The sequence below is a fragment of the Prionailurus bengalensis genome, chromosome B3 (assembly GCF_016509475.1).
Source record: "Prionailurus bengalensis isolate Pbe53 chromosome B3, Fcat_Pben_1.1_paternal_pri, whole genome shotgun sequence".
NCBI lineage: Eukaryota > Metazoa > Chordata > Mammalia > Carnivora > Felidae > Prionailurus > Prionailurus bengalensis.
The window spans coordinates 95,606,502-95,624,946 of NC_057355.1; the positions used below are offsets into that span (position 1 = coordinate 95,606,502).

At 34.8% G+C, this 18,445-nt stretch overlaps 1 protein-coding gene across 1 annotated transcript in view; it reads right to left on the reverse strand.

Annotated features, from left to right (window-relative positions):
* MDGA2 (MAM domain containing glycosylphosphatidylinositol anchor 2) overlaps positions 1-18,445 on the reverse strand; it is an 858,520-nt gene that overhangs the window by 75,741 nt on the left and 764,334 nt on the right. The window contains exon 10 of the mRNA XM_043556078.1: positions 13,737-13,885. Within this exon, the coding sequence (XP_043412013.1) occupies positions 13,737-13,885 (149 nt within the window). The remainder of the gene's footprint in view (positions 1-13,736; positions 13,886-18,445) is intronic.

Genomic DNA, 18,445 nt, shown 5'->3' on the forward strand with positions numbered 1-18,445 from the left:
GTCATTGGGCTTGCTTTGGTCAAGGTAATAGGAACGGAAGTGATATGGGTCCCTTCCAAGAGTAAGATTTAAGAACTGGTACAAACCTTAACATTTTTCTTTCCAAAAAATAATTAATGCTGTAAAAGTAATTTTGTATTAATATACAGGAGTACTTAACCTAGTATACCAATACTGTGGGGCACCAAGATACTTTCTAAAGAAAGAATAATATAAAATTATAGAGGATATAGTATAAAATATACACACACACACACACATGCGCGCGTGCACATGCACATGTGTGTGTTAAGAGTAACTATTCTTCCAAAATTTTTTTTCTCATTTTAGGACCTATCATTGTAGCACCTTGTACTATAAGCATAGACACACATATGTTCAAAATTAGCTTCCTATTTTTGAGGGAGATGCCTATTAAATATAAGAAAACTTCCTATGAATTTTTTATTGTGTCATTTTGTTAAGACATGAGTTTCTGAGAATAAATCTTAGAACACTAAAAAAAGAATTGCGGGGATACATTAAGGTTCTTTTATATTATCACGTGAAACTTCCTTCAGATTTTGTTTTTAAATTTTACCATTGTATATTTGCTTGAAAACATTCCATTAAATATGTGTCTACCATTCATCTCAATAGCAATTTATTTTCCTAGAACTATAAAAAATCATATTTAAAAATATTTTCTTAACCTATCGAAAAGAGTAACAGATATTCATGTTTTGACATAAGATTTTTGACAACAAGCACATAAGTAGTGAACTTTTTTTTTCAACTCTGCCTTCTTGCTTCCTTCTTTCCCATAATCTAAATTTAATCGTCAAATCATCCTCATGTGGCCAAATCAACTCTCCAATCACCAAGGCAGCAGCACTGATTCCTGTTGTTATATATCATTTGAAAAAAACAAACAAACAAACAAACAAACAAACAAAACAGCTTTCACTCTATGCTCATCCCTTCTTAATTTTGTGCCAAAATAGCAATCATTTGATTCCTCGGTTTTGGCCTTTTCTGGGTCTCCCACTTCTCTCAAGGTGAAGTCTAACTTGTTTGGAATATTTCATTTGGCCCTTTGTGTCCTTGGTCTATCATATCTCCAGCTAGATCCTGCCCCTCATGCAGTACATGGTCAGATACACTGCTTTATTCTTAGGTCTCTGAACTTACCATGCCGGTTTTGTATCAGGTACATGGTAATTCCCTCCATGTCCCCTGATCTGGGGTAACTTCTATTCACTCTTCCCATGTAAGTTTGCTATTACTGTGTCAGCATTCCTCACCTCCCAAAGTTATCTTAGGTTCTCCTCCAATGTTTTCCCACAATACCTTATATCCACACCTATTATCATACCTATCAAACTGTACTGTAATTGCCTCCTTGGTTATCCATCCATGAAGATATAAGACTATCCTCCCACCCACCCATTCCCACCTCCTTGGCATCTCAAATGCTTGGCATTTGAGTCCTTCATATTTAATCAGAGCTTAGTACACGCTTCACTGATTACATGAAAGGATCCTTCTTTCTTATGACTGACCTCTTTATAACTTGACATGAAACATAGAAGGCAGATTTAAGCATTCATTTACAATAGACCCTAATCCCCTTTTGTCTAGCCTCAATTATAAGGCACAGCAAACATGCTATTCTTGTATTGGTATTTTGATTTATAAACTTTTTGTATTTGGCTGTAGAAGCAGCAAGAGGTGAGCAGACATATATACCTTTTCATGATAGAGCTCTGGGATGCCTATCCAATATCCTTTCCAATGAAATATTACATTCTAATGATTCAGAGAAGCATACAGAATTTCACAGCAGTGAAATATAGAAGAAAAGAGCTTTTAGAATTAGACAAACAAGGTTAATATTATAGTTCCCCAAGGACCCCTCTCTCTGCAGAACATGATTACAAAGCTTAACTTTCAGAAGATTATTTCTGCATCTAAACAAGATTGATAATACCAATTTCACAGGAATTTTTGGTTTTTAGTATTATATTGGCATATTTTTCTAATTTATATTATTATTTATTCTGAAATCAAACAGTTGTGTTTTGTTTTCCTCATTTACCAATAAAAAAGCAAAAACGGGTATTCATATCATGCCATAATTAAGTAAACTATAAAATAACAAATTGAGGAAAAGATTTCCAAAATCAGAAAGGTTTGTATAACATATAGAAAATGTAAGTAGAAAAGTGGATGCATCCTCAAATACAGAAGAAATTAAAAGAAGAAAAATATAATGTTCAACTATGTGGGTATAGATATATATAATTCTAATTAAAATATGAATAGCAACTAAAGTTAATACAAAAAGAGGTAGAAATTGTCAATAAGAAATCAGTATAAGAGAAGTTAGAAAACAAGATGAAAATCTACCATTAAAAAATGAAGAATAAGAGGGGCACTTGGAAGGCTCAGTCCGTGAAGCGCCCAACTCTTGGTCTCAGCTCAGGTCATGAGCCCCTTATGACAGCACAGAGCCTGCCTAGGACTCTTTCTCTCCTCTCTATCCCTCCCCTGCTTATGCTTGCTCGCTCTCTCTCTCTCTCCTGAAATAAATTAACTTAAAAAAATTTAAAAAATGAAGAAGAAGAAAGAAGAAGGAGAGGAAAGATGAGATAGAAGATAAAGACACAAAGCTCAAATGATACTCAGCTGAATTACACTTGTCAGACTCCAACCCACATGTCTTGGGTTCAAATCCCAGTTTCACCTTTGATCTTGGGTGTATTACTTAACCCCATGACTTAATTGTCATTAACACAGAAAAACAGGAATATCTATCTCACTGTGTTGATTAAAAAATAAAATATGGTAGTATATGTAAAGCCAAGTACCAGACTGTGCAGCATGCATACTTCAAGAGCAGCTGGTGGAATCTATAAGAACTCCTAAGTTGAGGAGTAGCCAAGAATAGCATGGAAGTTTTTTGTGTGTCTCACATCCATAAAATACAGCCAGACCAACACTAAACCATCCTACACACCTAGAAAACTGATTGGAGGATTAACACAACAATCTTTACAACCTGAACCAAAGAATAAAGCAGGTACACAGCACAGAGAAGTGAACTTGGGGAGCGAGAAGCCACGAAGGAAGGAGCGCGGGTGGAGAGAGGACTGAGATGGTGGGGGGGGGGGGGGGGGGGCTGGGGGGAGAATATGGGAAAAGCACGTCTCACCAAAAGGAGCTGGAGAGAAAGTGGAAAATTGGAAACAGCCGTAGGGACTAAAGTACAAAGGGAGAAAGGAGAAAGGAGAAGGTTTAAATTCCATTAAGACTCTAAACAAGGGGAGCACAAAGTCTGCAACTCCACAGCTCGAACCTGGAGGTGCTCTGGTGGGAAGGGCAAACCCCCAGGGGCAGAGTGGGTTCCGGGAGGTTCTCAGGTCACACGGGGAAAAGCAATTCCACTGCTGGAAGACATTTGGTAGAGACTGTTGAAGCCATCTGGTCCCAGCAGACCCCAGAGAATGGGCACATTTGCTGGAGCTAGAACAAGGTCTTTAAGGGTGAAGCCTCGTGCCAGATGTGTGTTGTGATTTTCCATAATCCCTGAAAAGCTGCTGCTATACTATCTTGTGAACTTTTTCTGTGGTGGGTTGGCATCTTGCCGCAGACTCGGGGTACCGGAAGCAGCAGGGTCCAGCAAGTGTTCCTGGGTGCAGCGACATTCGGCCATTGCTCGGTGATACTCTCCCGCAGAGGGGCGGAACGGGTCAAAGCCGCAGTCCTTCAGAAATAAGGAACCGGGGAAAACAGCTGCACCTGAGATAAAACTCGGGAAAGAGGTACTGCCTGGGTCCTGGTCACAGACAGTGAAAAAGCAGGGAATGGACAAAAGCTGAAGACAGAGGACGGGTTGGCGATTGCGGATCCAGGAGAACAGAGTTCTGATACTAGAGACTGGGTAGCTGTGTGACGCCATTTTCACTGCTCCCGTGCTTGCGCATATGCACCTACGAGCACCACAACACTCCACCCTAGTAGGCTAGCAGCACCATCTAGTGGAGAATGGAGCCCTTACACTGAGCCCCGCCCAAACTGGCCAACCTGGCTCTTCAAGAACACAAGTCTCACCGCCTACTTAGTACATGGATGGACTTCACAGTGCTTCATAGTCTGACTTCTAGGGGAAATGAAGTAATTTCAGTCCTATTTCAATCTGTTAGCAGCTCCATCTATTCAATTTTCCTTCTTTTTCCCCCTTTCTCAATTCTTTTCTTTTTCTTGAATACAGAAAGAGAAAAAAATCATTTTTATTTTCAATTTTTATTAAAAATATTTTTCTTTAAATTTTTTACTATATTTTTTACTTTTGTGTAATTTTTTTCAAATTATATTTTACATCCATCATTTTATTTTAGTCTACTTCAGTGTATTCACTTTTTCAAATTTTCAAATGATTTCCTTTTTTTTGTTTTTCTGTTTCCTCTTTTCTGTTTCCTTTCTTTTTCTTGAATGCAGAAAGACAAAAACTTCATTTTAAACTTTCAATTTCTATTAAAAATTTTTTCTTTAATTTTTTTATTGTATTTTATGTAAATTTTTTCAAATTCTATTTTACTTCATTTTATTTTAGTCTACTACAGTGTATTCACTTTTTCAAAATTTCAAATGATTTCCTTTTTTCTTTCTCTTTTTTCTGTTTTTCATTTCTTTTTCTTGAATACAGAAAGAGAAAAAAAATCATCTTTATTAATTTTATTAAAAATATTTCTTTAATATTTTTCTACTATATTCTTTACTTTTGTGTATATTTTTTCAAATTGTATTTTACTCCCATCATCTCATTTTAGTCTACTTCAGTGTATTCATTTCTTCAAATTCTGAAACGATTCCTTCTCCCCCCCCTTTTTTTTTTTCAAATCTGTCAAACCACTTTCAGCACCCAGACCAAAATGCACCCAGGATCTAGGATCATTTATTTGATTTGTGTTTGTGTGTGTGTGTGTGTGTGTTATTAATTAATAATTTTAATACTTTTAATTTTATTTTTTTAATTTTTAATTTTTCTACATCATTAATTCCCTTTCTCCCTTCAAAATGACAAAATGAAGGAAATCACTCCAAAAGAAAGAGGACGAAGAAACAACACCCAGGGATTTAACCAACACAGATATAAGCAAGATGTCTGAACCAGAATTTAGAATCACGATAATAATAAGAATACTAGCTGGAGTCGAAAATAGATTAGAATCCCTTTCTGCAGAGATAAAAGAAGTAAAAAATAGAAAGAAGTTAAAAATGCTATAACTGAGCTGCAATCATGGATGGATGCCACGCGGCAAGGATGGATGAGGCAGAACAGAGAATCACCAATATAGAGGAAAACGTATAGAGAATAATGAAGCAGAAAAAAAGAGGGAGATTAAGGCAAAAGAGCACGATTTAAGAATTAGAGAAATTAGTAACTCATTAGAAAGGAACATCAGAATCATAGGGGTCCCAGAAGAGGAAGACAGAGAGATAGGGGTAGAAGGGTTATGTGAGCAAATCATAGTGGAAAACTTTCCTAACCTAGGGAAAGACACAGACATCAAAATCCAGGAAGCACAAAGGACCCCCATTAGGGTCAATAAAAACCGACCATCAACAAGGCATATCACAGTAAATTCACAAAATACTCAGGCAAGGAGAGAATCATGAAAGCAGCAAGGGAAAAAAAAGTCCCTAACCTACAAGGGAAGACAGATCAGGTTTGCAACAGACCTATCCACAGAAACTTGGCAGGGCAGAAAGGAGTGGCAGGGTATATTTAATGTGCTGAATCAGAAAAATATGCAGCCAAGAATTCTTTATCCAGCAAAGTTGTCATTCAAAATAGAAGGAGAGATAAAAAGATTCCTGGACAAAAAAAAAAAAAAAAAAAAAAAAAAAAAAAAAAATTAAAGCAATTTGTGACCACTAAACGAGCCCTGCAATAAATTTTCAAGGGGACTCTCTGAGGGGAGAAAATAATGAATGAATGAATGAATGAATGAATGAATACCAAAAGCAACAAAGATTAGAAAAGACCTGATAAACTCCAACTCTACAAGCATCATAATGGCAATAAATTCATATCTTTCAGTACTCACTCTACATGTCAATGGACTCAATGCTCCAATCGAAAGACAAAGGGTAACATAGGAAAACAAGATCCATCTATATGCTGATTACAAGAGACCCACTTTAGAACTAAAGACACCTTCATATTGAAAATAAGGTGATGGAGAACCATCTATCATGCTAATGGTTGACAAAAGAAAGCCAGAGTAGCCACACTTACATCAGAAAATCTAGACTTTAAAATAAAGACTGTATCAGGGGCACCTGGGTGGCTCAGTCACAAATCAGTAACAAAATACTGATTCAAATGGACAGCCAAGATAGGTTCAGCTCAATTAGATTTTTTAACACTTGACCTTGAAATAATATTAAACCTACCTACATTTATTTTTTCCAGTCCCCTCTTAATTGTTCACCTTAAATAAAAAAGCAACACTGCTTTGTCAGTATCTGGTATTTTTAAACTTCAGGCCTTTTTAAACTTTTAAAATTTATTTAAATGTATGAATACAACCCCCCCCCCCTTTTCAGGCATGTATTCACATACCTTTCCCTTAGTTTCCATGATATAGTAGATTTTTCTACCTCTTAGTTATTTCTTTTTTCACTGGAACTTCTATCCTCACTGTCTTAATGCAGTAAATTTATGTCTCTACATTTTTGCTATCTTCAGTTCTCAGGTCTAATGCTTCTGGTCTATAAATTTATATTTTCAAGGAGAATTGTTCACTCAAATTCTAGTAGCATATTCCTGCCCAGGCTACCTTTTTTTGTTTTATGTTTACTATCACTCAAATTTAACAAGTTTAACTTAAAAATCTGAGCATTCTTGCAAATTTTGATTCAATATCTTATTTTTATCAATAATTTAACAATCTTTCACTCCAAAAGTCTCTTCGAGGTTGCTCATTTTCTCTCTCACTCAGGGTCAAGTAAAAGGAAAATTTTCATTAATTTTTCTGAGTAGTATTACTACACAAAATGAAATATATACAAAGGGCCACAGACTCAGAAAAACTCTTCAGAAAATAGTTGGAATTTTCCAAGACAACATAACCTTATTTTGCAAAGGCTTTCACAGAAAAGGACCTTGGCATGTCCAGGTCTTTCAAATGTATCCTATTTATTCCTCCTAAAAAATAAATTGTGAAGTGAGTATTTATGGAATGAATGAAGAATATATGTGTGGTGTCTTTCATTTGGAAGATGGAGATAGCCACTTTTTATGAACTGGCATATGGCTTATTTCTTTTCCAGAGCCAAAGAGACCATTAACAAAATGGCTTCTCTACCTTTCTCTCCATTGCCTGCTCTCTTCTTCATCTATATACTTGATGATTTCCAGAACATTCACTAAAGAGATTGAAGTAAAGGGCAAAAAACAAAGGTCATTGTACTTTTAAAAACTGTTTCTCACAAATTAAATCAATATTCAAGTTCTGCCCATTTCAACATTTTCTTAATTCAATTTTTCTCTCTTCCCTTTCACTACTCTAATGTAAATCTTACTCAACCTTACTTCAAACGTTCCTAATTTTCTTCTCTGCCTCTATTATAATATAATTTAATATGCTATGTATGATATGATCAGATTAATCTATAGAACATGTCATTTTATTCACGACTTAAGACTATACAGTGAATCCACATTATCTATAAATTCTCCACAGATTTCCCTGGGCAAGTATGAAATGTCAACCTATGTCAAATGGTTCCTCCAAACTTCTCTCTCAACGAAATCTGTCCAATTGGCTTAAGTCAATCATACACATTAATCTCATTCTGTCTTATTCTATCATTTTACTTCAGCATCTGTAGACTGCCAGTACTTCTTTACACGAGTTGCTAAAGTACAAAAAGTCATCCCCCATGATCAATTATACTCCATGCTCCTTAAATTTTTCTGTTTCTATCAATACATTAAACGAGGTACTTAGCAATATTAATAACCACAATGGTCATACATATGGTCATTTGTGTATATAATACATTTATCAATTAAAAAAATAATATTTATTTTTGAGAGAGAGACAGAACATGAGTGGAGGAGTGGGGAAGAGAGAGACAGAGACAGAGAATCCAAAGCAGGCTCCAGGCTTTGAGCTGTCAGCAAAGAGCCTGATGTGGGGCTTGAACCCACAAGCCATGAGATTATGGCCTGAGAAGTCAGGTCCCCAACTAACTGAGCCATCCAGGTGCCCCCATACATTAAAAACTTTTAACTGCTATGATATAGTATAATATTAAAACTTAAGTAAACAACAATAAGCAATAAATTATTTAACAAAATAACAAAAATGTTTTAAATGTAAGGAAAAATAAACTATAGCTCAGTTTTATGGTCACATGTATAAAAAGTAAAATTAAATTTATAATAAATTCATGTAATAATTATACCAAAAAGTATATTCATAATTAGTGATTTCTTGATTAGTCTATATTAGTGATTACTATTTATGAAAAAAATTGAGTATAAATCTATAAAAACCAATAAACAAGCCTCTAACTTGGTGATCACATCTCTTACCCATACTACTTTGCAGTACTTATTGCTTTTATACTTGTTTCTATGGCATTTTGTACATAGTCCTATTATAGCTCACTTTAACAAGACACTGAGGGCAATGCTTCTTTTTTGAACTCCTGGTAATCGCCATAGGGTTAACTTACTTAAAGTTTTATTGACTGAGTGGTCAAATGAAGATGATAATTCTAAGCATTATAATATATCATAACTTAAAAAAATTTTTAATGTTTATTTTTGAGACAGAGCATGAACAGGGGAGGGTCAGAGAGAGAGGGAGACATAGAATCGGAAGCAGGCTACCGGCTCTGAGCTGTCAGAACAGAGCCCAATGCAGGGCTCGAACTCACAGAGTGTGAGATCGTGACCTGAGCCAAAGTCAGAAACTCCACCGACTGAGCCACCCAGGTGCCCCTAATATATCATAACTTAAAAAGAACAGAGGCATTTCATTTTATTCAATAAAACATCCTACTTTCCAAGGATGACAGTCAAAAAGCCACATTCATTGTGCATCTCTATGACAGAGTATAAAAAAGAAACTGCATAAAACTTCACAATCCTTTATTATTAAAACTATAGCTGTGTGTGTTTCAAATGCGGCCAAACGATGTTTATGGTACCTTCAGATAACTTAGAAACAGTTTTGCTTGTTCCTTAATTCCTTAGATACCAAGGAAAGCAGACATTCAAATAACCTTTTCTCTTTCCTGTTAAGCAACAAATGAAGCAAATAATTGTGGGGCTAGTAGCTGTCTAAGGAGATTAAACAATTGCTTAGCTGAGCCTAAAAAGTATAAATTAAAGATATTAAGGTCTTGAGAAAACTTTTTTCCCACATATTACATTTTTTTTTTTTTTAATTTTTATTTTTGGGACAGAGAGAGACAGAGCATGAACGGGGGAGGGGCAGAGAGAGAGGGAGACACAGATTCGGAAACAGGCTCCAGGCTCTGAGCCATCAGCCCAGAGCCCGACGCGGGGCTCGAACTCACAGACCGCGAGATCGTGACCTGGCTGAAGTCGGACGCTTAACCGACTGCGCCACCCAGGCGCCCTGCCACATATTACATTTTTTAACTTCATATGATGTATCTGTTCTCTTTTTAAGTCTCTTAAAGCAGTGATTCCAGAACACCAGTGTTCTTTTTTTCTCAAATACACTGCAGCAACTTCTAAGAAAAGTATATAAGCAATACTCAAATTCGAAGGGAATTTTCATCATATTTAAATATAGACTAAATTATTTTTTTGAAGTAATCATCCATTTACCAGAACGCTACAGAAATGCCAGGTTCAGCTCACCAACTCTATCGAGTTGTGGGTTTAATAACACAGCAGTGATTTTATCACCTGAATTTAATAATAGGTAACAAGGTTTCTAACAGTTTCTGGCTTAAAAACAAAGTAGGGCTCTCTAGAATTGAATTTCCCATTATTTTTTAAGAATCAGATTTGTTTTACAGACTTCATCTAATACAGAAATGTATTACATAATATGTTTGATATAAAAGGGGAGGTGCTCTGCACTAGATAACCTACATATTTTGTGGGTAGAAGAAATTATTTAGATATATATGCTCAAAATAAAAATACTGGCCAAAGAAATAAGTCTTTTTTTTAAAATTTTTTAGTTTATTTTTGAGAAAGAGAGAGACAGAGCATGAGCAGGGGAGGGGCAAAGAGAGAGGGAGACACAGAATCCGAAGCAGGCTCCAGGCTCTGAGCTGTCAGCACAGAGCCTGACACGGGGCTCGAACTCAGGGACTGTGAGATCATTACCTGAGCCAAAGTCGGACGCTTAACCGACTGAGTCACCCAGGAGCCCCCAAAGAAATAAGTCTTAAAAAAACAGGAAATATGTGACAGAAATTATTAATAATCCCTCGAGGAAAAACTGGTCTCATAATCAAAGGTATAAATGTTAGTTATTAGGGAAAAAAACCCATTTTTAAGCCATTTTAATCCATTTATAAAATCCATTTGGTTGAGGTTACATTCCTAGCAGTGTTTATTTCAAAATCATGCAAGTTATATTGATTATATTCAAAAGCTCTTGATTCAAGATTCTGTGATAGCTTGGGAGATGAAAAAGGCCATTTGTATGTAATATAAAATCTTTATTACAGTGATCATCAGATCGGAATGCAAGAGTGATTTCTGTTAAAAATGCTGGTATCTGTGTCTTTAAAAATGTTAATACCTAAAGGTACATGCCAATGAAAGAAGAAATCTAAATTTTCTAAGACAATATAGAAAAATAACCATATTTTACATTAATATCTTTGTTTCCTTTTATTAAGCAGGGGATATTCTTAAAAGTACTCTATCACTTTCATTATATCTAGAATGCCTTTCCCAGACTATGGCTCATAACATCAGAAATACATTTTCCTGTAGTGGATGGCATGAATCTCACAAACTTGGAAAGAATAGTATTAGCAGCAGACTTACTGATCTGATCAAGAAGGCTTTAAACTAAGACTCAAGGTGGAAGAGAAAAATGTGAATCAGTAAAATGGATATTATGGAAGACAAGTTTGAAATGAAAATAAGACAAAGGGACAAAATTGTCTAGAAATTACTTCGTGAAAATCATGGTTTGGAATAATACTTAGGCCTAGGATATACAGTATACCGAATGCAACTAAAAAATAGTAGATATGTTAAGGTCATAAAATTCCCCCTTTTTTTAACTCCTTACACAATTCTGGTAACTGAATGTGAGAACTCCAACAGATGTTTATGTAAGGAATGCCCCGCACAAGGGAAGCTGGCCTGTGAGGCAAGTGTGGAATGCATTCCACTCCACATCCAATTGCCCGAAAGGTATCATTATATTCAATTTACAGGGTAGGAATCTAGGTATAGGTATGTTCAGAAATCTGCTCCAGGTTATATAGTTAAAAAATGATGAGGCTAGATTGGCTAGAATTGGAAGCCAGATATGTCTGGAATGCATAATTTGAAAAAAACATAGAGGAAATTTATACACACATATACACTCTTAATTTATTCTAGAGTAGCAGAGTAGGGGGAAATTGTCTAATTTGTTCACAAGGAACACCACAGTGACTAGGAAATGTGTGTCAGTGCACATCAGAGAGTTATATACTAGTTCTATGATCCAGATATGTAAAAATAAGAATTTATAGGAGATGCTAATGTAGGAGAGGAAAATCTGAAGAGAAACTGCCATTGGAAAATAGGGTAGCGATCATTGTGAAACATAATACAGAAAGTAGTTTATTAATAATGAGTACAAGATGTGGACAGAAGGAAGGGCTTCAATTAGTTGGATCCCTCTTAGAAGGAAATCTGATTCTACTCAAATCAATTTGGGAGGAACGGCTCTAATGGTAACTGCTTTTCTATTAAATCTGACTTAGAGAGAAGGTAGCTGCATACACAGTGGAGACAATGGGAATGGAGGTTTTGAGAGACAGGAGAGTAAAGGAAGGTAATGATGAGCAGAGTTGGGTAAATTCTGCAGACCCAAAATAGGCAGCCCTTAAGTTTACAGGAGCAATAGGCCATTACCCAGGTACTGTAAGAAAATACATCTGAAGAAGAAAGTAAGAAACTAAAGATGAAATTCTGACTTTATCATTGCAAATAAAGTTATAACCAGAAAAAAAGGAAAAGACACCTAAGGAAAATAACAATTTTACAAATAACAATTTGTATTCGGTTCTTAGATATCTCAAAATACAGATAATGAAAGATGAATGTGAATGACCAAATCAAGTGGTAAGGACTCAGAAAATGAGTTGACATGTCTAAAGTCAAGAATGCCCTAAGATGCTGTAAATATGAAAGATCTAAAAATGTTAGCTTAAGAAAAAAAAAAAGAAAGAAAAAGAAGTCCACCAGCTGAAGGAAAAAGAGATGCTAACCTTTCTTGTTTATATTTTCTTTATTAGGGAAAATTGTCATCACATTAGAATGAGTAGAACAAACAATTTCGATATAGGTTTGGGATTTACTCAGATTTCCTTAGGAACTGAAGCAAAAGGGGAATAATAAACTTTCTTAATGATACCCTGCTGTCTGCTCTATCAGCGACTTATGAATACTTAGACAAGAAAGTGGCAATTTTCAAATGCCAGGATGTATTTACTAGAAAAAAGATTCTTTTATTTTTTCATTTAGATTAGATTAGACAGGAAAGACATGAATATTCAACTCACAATATATCTTAATTTGAATAATGTATCTTACATAGTCTTTCATTATAACTTTGTGAACAAGGTAGAAAAACACTGGTTTTATGATAATACAACTGAGGGGATTAATGATGGTTGATCAATCTTCTCCAAGCAAACTTTGTCCTTTCTGTTGTAGAAACTCAAAATGCTATTCTGTTATTTCATCAAGGAAGTGGAATAACACTTTACAAGTCTGGGGATAATATAAAGTTGTGAGGGAAAGCTAATAGATTATATAGTCATCAAATAACTCTTCAAAAATGTTTTGTTATGTTGAAACAGTCACTCCAGATAATATACTATGTAACAGGAATCAATGTAAAGACCCACATTTAAATTTCAAAAATGTCATTTACACCAACAAGGGATAATTTGGTTTAACGATGGTTCACTTGAAAATATTTATTTTCACATAACCCATAATCTTTAGCTACTTTAGGAAAACGTACTTGATTGTTTTTTCTCATTTTACTAAAATATTTCTATTCTTCCAATATATTAAATTCACTCTTAAAACATCCTCTCTATGTACTTTGAAACCTTTAGTGTAAAAATAACTAAGACTTCTAACTCCTTAGGAAACAAAACAAAGAATTATGCATTATAGGTAAGTGTAAGCACATCTTAAATAAGTTTCTTTCATAGCAGTAATACAGTGTAATTTCTATAGCATATCTAGTGATGAAGGATTTCAGAAGGCTCAAAGGATATCACTTTAGAATGTCTGCTGTCACAGCAGAAAATGCAAAAGTTAATCCAAACATTCGTAAATAATTCCAAACAATTCTATGTAAAGCACAATTATCTTTCATATGGAAAAATATATTCTGGAATTTATGAAAAATGATGAAAAATTTAGAGCAATAAATCATAATAACAAGGTCTTCACAGAGAACCACAAAGAGAGAAAAAAAAAGTCACTGAATAAATTTCTTTCTCACCTGCCTAATACCCAACCGGTATGCAACAATCCGATCTACTGCATCAGGATTCATTTGTGTCCACTGTAGACTGTAAGAATAAACACGGTGTCTGTTCTGCCACACAGGATTGTAGGTATCATAATAGAATTCTGGAGCATAGGCCTTTCCTAAAAATAGAAAGAGTGCTTAAATTTAACGATGACACATTAAACATGCATATTCTTTCTGACCCTCTTACCACATTCTACCATGTGTGCCATAAGTAATTCTTCTACTTGAAAAGTTGTATTATTGAAATCTAATCAACTTTCTGGAGAATTCTGAGCATAGATACAGGAAGATTTCCTGGCTGATTAGATGAACAGCGTGAGAGGAAGAGAAGAATCAAGGACAACTACAAGTTTTTGGCCCAAGAAAGAATGGAGTTTCCATCAACTTAGATGAAAACCCATCGGAGGATCAAATTTGGGGGCAGAACTTCAGAAAGTTACTTTTGAACAGTTTAAATGATACAAACGGAGTCATCAAGTGGGATATACTAGTCTCGAATTCAGGAAGGGGCCAGGATTAGAGCTATATACTCTTGCTAAGCATACACATATAGATAGATTTTAAATTGAAAGCCATGAGATTGATGAGGTCACCAAGGGGTTATGTATGAATAGATAGAGAAGACGACTAAGGCCTGACCCTGGAGCAACCCAGCATTAAGAATGATGAGAGAAGATAACCCTGATAAAGTGTGAGAAGGAATAAACCAGTCAACAGGAGGAAAATAAAAATTGTGGCATCCAAGAAGTCAAAAGTAGTATTTCAGCAAGTGAATGATCAATTCTGTCAAAACAAATTAGTAAAAATGAAAATCTGTGTTTAGATTGTGTTTGGTCAATAAATTTGAAATTGCCGAAACAACACAGGGACATAAGAACTTGGGCCAATAACAAAGAGGCTTTTATTTATATTTTAAGAATATCTGAAGTGCATATAGTGTATATAACATATATAAACCATCTCGGTTTTTTTTTTCCAAGTTCCAAGTTGGAAAAAGGAAAGACCACTTGGAATGATAGATCCAACTCCTGATATTCTGAAAAACAGATTTTTTCATACTTCATTTTTTTTTTACCGATAATGTATTTATTTATTACATCAACAACATTAAAAGAGAGCCTATTTGGGGCGCCTGGGTGGCGCAGTCGGTTAGGCGTCCGACTTCAGCCAGGTCACGATCTCGCGGTCCGTGAGTTCGAGCCCGCGTCGGGCTCTGGGCTGATGGCTCAGAGCCTGGAGCCTGTTTCTGATTCTGTGTCTCCCTCTCTCTCTGCCCCTCCCCTGTTCATGCTCTGTCTCTCTCTGTCCCAAAAATAAATAAAAAACATTGAAAAAAAATGTAAAAAAAAAAAAAAGAGAGCCTATTAAATGCCATGTAGTATACTAAACATTGGGGACACAATGAACGAAGTATGGCCTCTGTCCTCGTAGAAAATGCTAACATTTTCTTAGACTTTTCAAATAACTTTGCAATTCCTACTGAATGATGAGTTAATAAGTTGTACATTTACCATCCCTCATTCAACATCTTTTCTGTTTTTTATTATATAAAAATTAAACATTAAATGTCCTCCTGGGTTTCTTTCTGTGGGAACTTCTATTACCCGGTTTTTCATATTTCTTCACTACTCATCTATTATCTAATCGTTGCAGAAGAGCTGGCCTGTAAAAATTTTTTTTAATGTTTATTTATTTTTGAGAGAGAGAGAGAGTGAGCAGAGAAGGGGCAAAGAGAGAGAGGGAGACACAGAATATGAAGCAGGCTCCAGGCTCTGAGCTGTCAGCAATAAAGTCCGTCGCAGGGCTCAAACTCACAAACTTTGAGATCATGACCTAAGCCGAAGTTGGACACTTAACTGACTGAGCCACCCAGGCTCTCTGGCCCATAAACATTTCTAAAGGATAGTTAAAAAATGGGTTTTGCCCACTAAGAAGAGAAGTGATAGTTTCTATTACCCCAGAGATGTTCACCAGGAAAAAAATAGCATCAGGTGAGCTGAATTAGATTTTTGATACTTTTACCAGCAAAATTACATGGAATCAAATATCTGAATTTTAGTAACATTTGGAAAAGCCTCCCGCATCAATATTCTGTGACTTAAAAAAATGTTCCGTGAATATTCATTCAGTTGAATTGGAAATGATTAAAAAGGAGGTCTCCTGCATAGAAGGAACTCTCTAGAAAAGAGCCATCACGTTCGCTTTATTGCTTCTTTTATCTTTTTATGGTATTTTTATCTATTACTAAGTGATAGCACAAATTTATTGTTCGCAAGACTGAAGGGCAAAATCTAGGTGGAAAATAATGCTCTGAATGAAGAAATCAATACCCAAAATGTCACTGGCAACTTGTATTTGAGACCAAATTTCTCAAAATGTTATTGAGGACGTGCATTTAGTAGTAGCTTAAAGAGCTAGGGGTTTTGATTAAAAGTAAGCATCCAAAACGTAAAAATGAAGCAAGTGAGCTGCTTAAGTAAGTAATACAAACCTGGAGTGTTTTCATTAGAGACTAGGGATGATTTAATTAATGAAGTAATAGTCTCAGTAGGGTTTTTTTTTGGAGGGGGGGTGCTTTTGTTTTTTAACCAAGGGGGAAATGCAGCGGTACTAAATTTAGTTCTAAGCATCACTGTTTATAAAATGAAGGACACATTCAAATGGAATGAGTACACAGAGTAGAGTCACAACCTGTGGCTGTTTAGCATAGAAAAGGACAAAAAAAAAAATCTCTCAAAAAAGGGCAAATGCAGTTTTCTAAGAGTTGAAATTCTATCACAGAGAAAGAAGATCAGACAAATTTTAACAGATCTATGAAATAAGATGAATACCAGCAGGTGGCTATTAGAAGGAAACACATTTTGATGTAGAAATGTTCTCCCAATCCTTTCTGAATATGGAATGATCTACATCATTGATTTATTTTCTCTTTGCTAGAGGTATTTAATCAATACCTATTAATCATTTAGCAGGTCTGAGATGGTGACTAGCCACAGGGTGGCCCTTAAAGTACCACTGAGTCGCAGATCTATTGGGTGCTATGAAACATGTGCCTGCTGTTTATTGTATTACTTTAACTGTAGAAATCATAGTAATTTACAGATTCCATTGCATGTTTCTATCGCCTGTAATATAATCCTGTTTTTTGTTTAGTGCCAGGAGGGTAACAGGCTGTCTGTCATAAATGCAAATAGCCATAATTCTAGAACTCATTGTTTACCTAAATAAATACTTTTAAGGTTATTGAAGCAGTTAGACCTTGAAATTAAGAAAATCCTCATGATCCTATGAATAATATGAATTAATCAAGATCTATTTTCAAGATCATCTAACACTCCAAATAGATCCAAATTTCAGTGTAAAATTCCATCATCTGTATATTTAATTGCAGAATATTATAAAGGCTTTCCAGAATATTTTCAAAAATATTTTATTTGCATTGATATATCTGTATTATTGTAAGTAACATAATATGCTGTCATCTTTCATGGACAATCAGATTAGAAAATAATTTAGAAATGATCTGTTCCAATATCTCATATGACAATAAAGATATTTAGGAACAAAGAAATGGTGATGTTGTATGAAAGTTGATATAAATAAAAAATCAAATAAAAAAGGCTCCATTACAAATTTTGACTTTGATTTGTGAAATTAAAAAAATAGAGAAAGTTTTATTTTAATTAGAAGTTTTATGTTTTTACTTTTTTTAATTTTAGTTGAACTGCACAACCTTAGAATTAAAAATGAAAAAGGTTTTTGGGGTGCCTGGGTGGCTCAGTTGGTTGAGTGTCTGACTTAGGCTCAGGTCACAGTCTCACAGTTCGTGAGTTTGAGCCCCGCGTTGGGCTCTGTGCTGACAGCTCAGAGCCTGGAGCCTGCTTCATATTCTGTGTCTCCGTCTCTCTCTCTGCCCCTCCCTCTCCCTCTCTCTCTCTTAAAAGTAAATAAACATTAAAAATGATGAAAAAGTTTTTAGATGGTGCACAATATTGAATAGTAATAAATAATTACTGACAAGAAATCTTGACGAGTTACAGTTAAATATAGATATTATGCTTATGTTTCAGAACATATTTTGTACTAAATCTCTTTTGTATAAATTTTATTGAATAAAATGCTTTCTATTTCATTTAGAGAAATAATTTTTAAAGTGACATACACACACATTTCTTCTCTGATTTCAGAGCCAATCATATTAAATATTTATACAGTCATTTGTAAGAAGCTCACCATAATACTAAAGAAATACCTTTATAATAATCCTAGACTCTGACAACCAAACATGACATCTGCTGGTTGAACACAGAAAGAATTCATAACATATTTTTTTTTCTTTTTTATTCTGTGGGCATTTTTTTTCTCCTTCTAGCAAGCATGCCAAGAAATTTCCTTTCTCTTTTATATTCTAGTTTTATTTTTATGCAACGTTGTCCCAGTTTAAATCTTTTTAGACTAAATGACCTAGTTCATTATCTAAACTAGCAGATACTTTTTAGATATATTATGTTCATAGATTGTAAATTTTAAAATATTCTTAAAATATACATAGATAAAATATTTAATTGTTCACAATTTTAAATAGAATTTGTATAAAATACATTTACTCTCTGGCAAATAACTTTTGAAAAGTGATTAAATTGGTATTTCAAAATATGATTTTATGCATAAGCTAA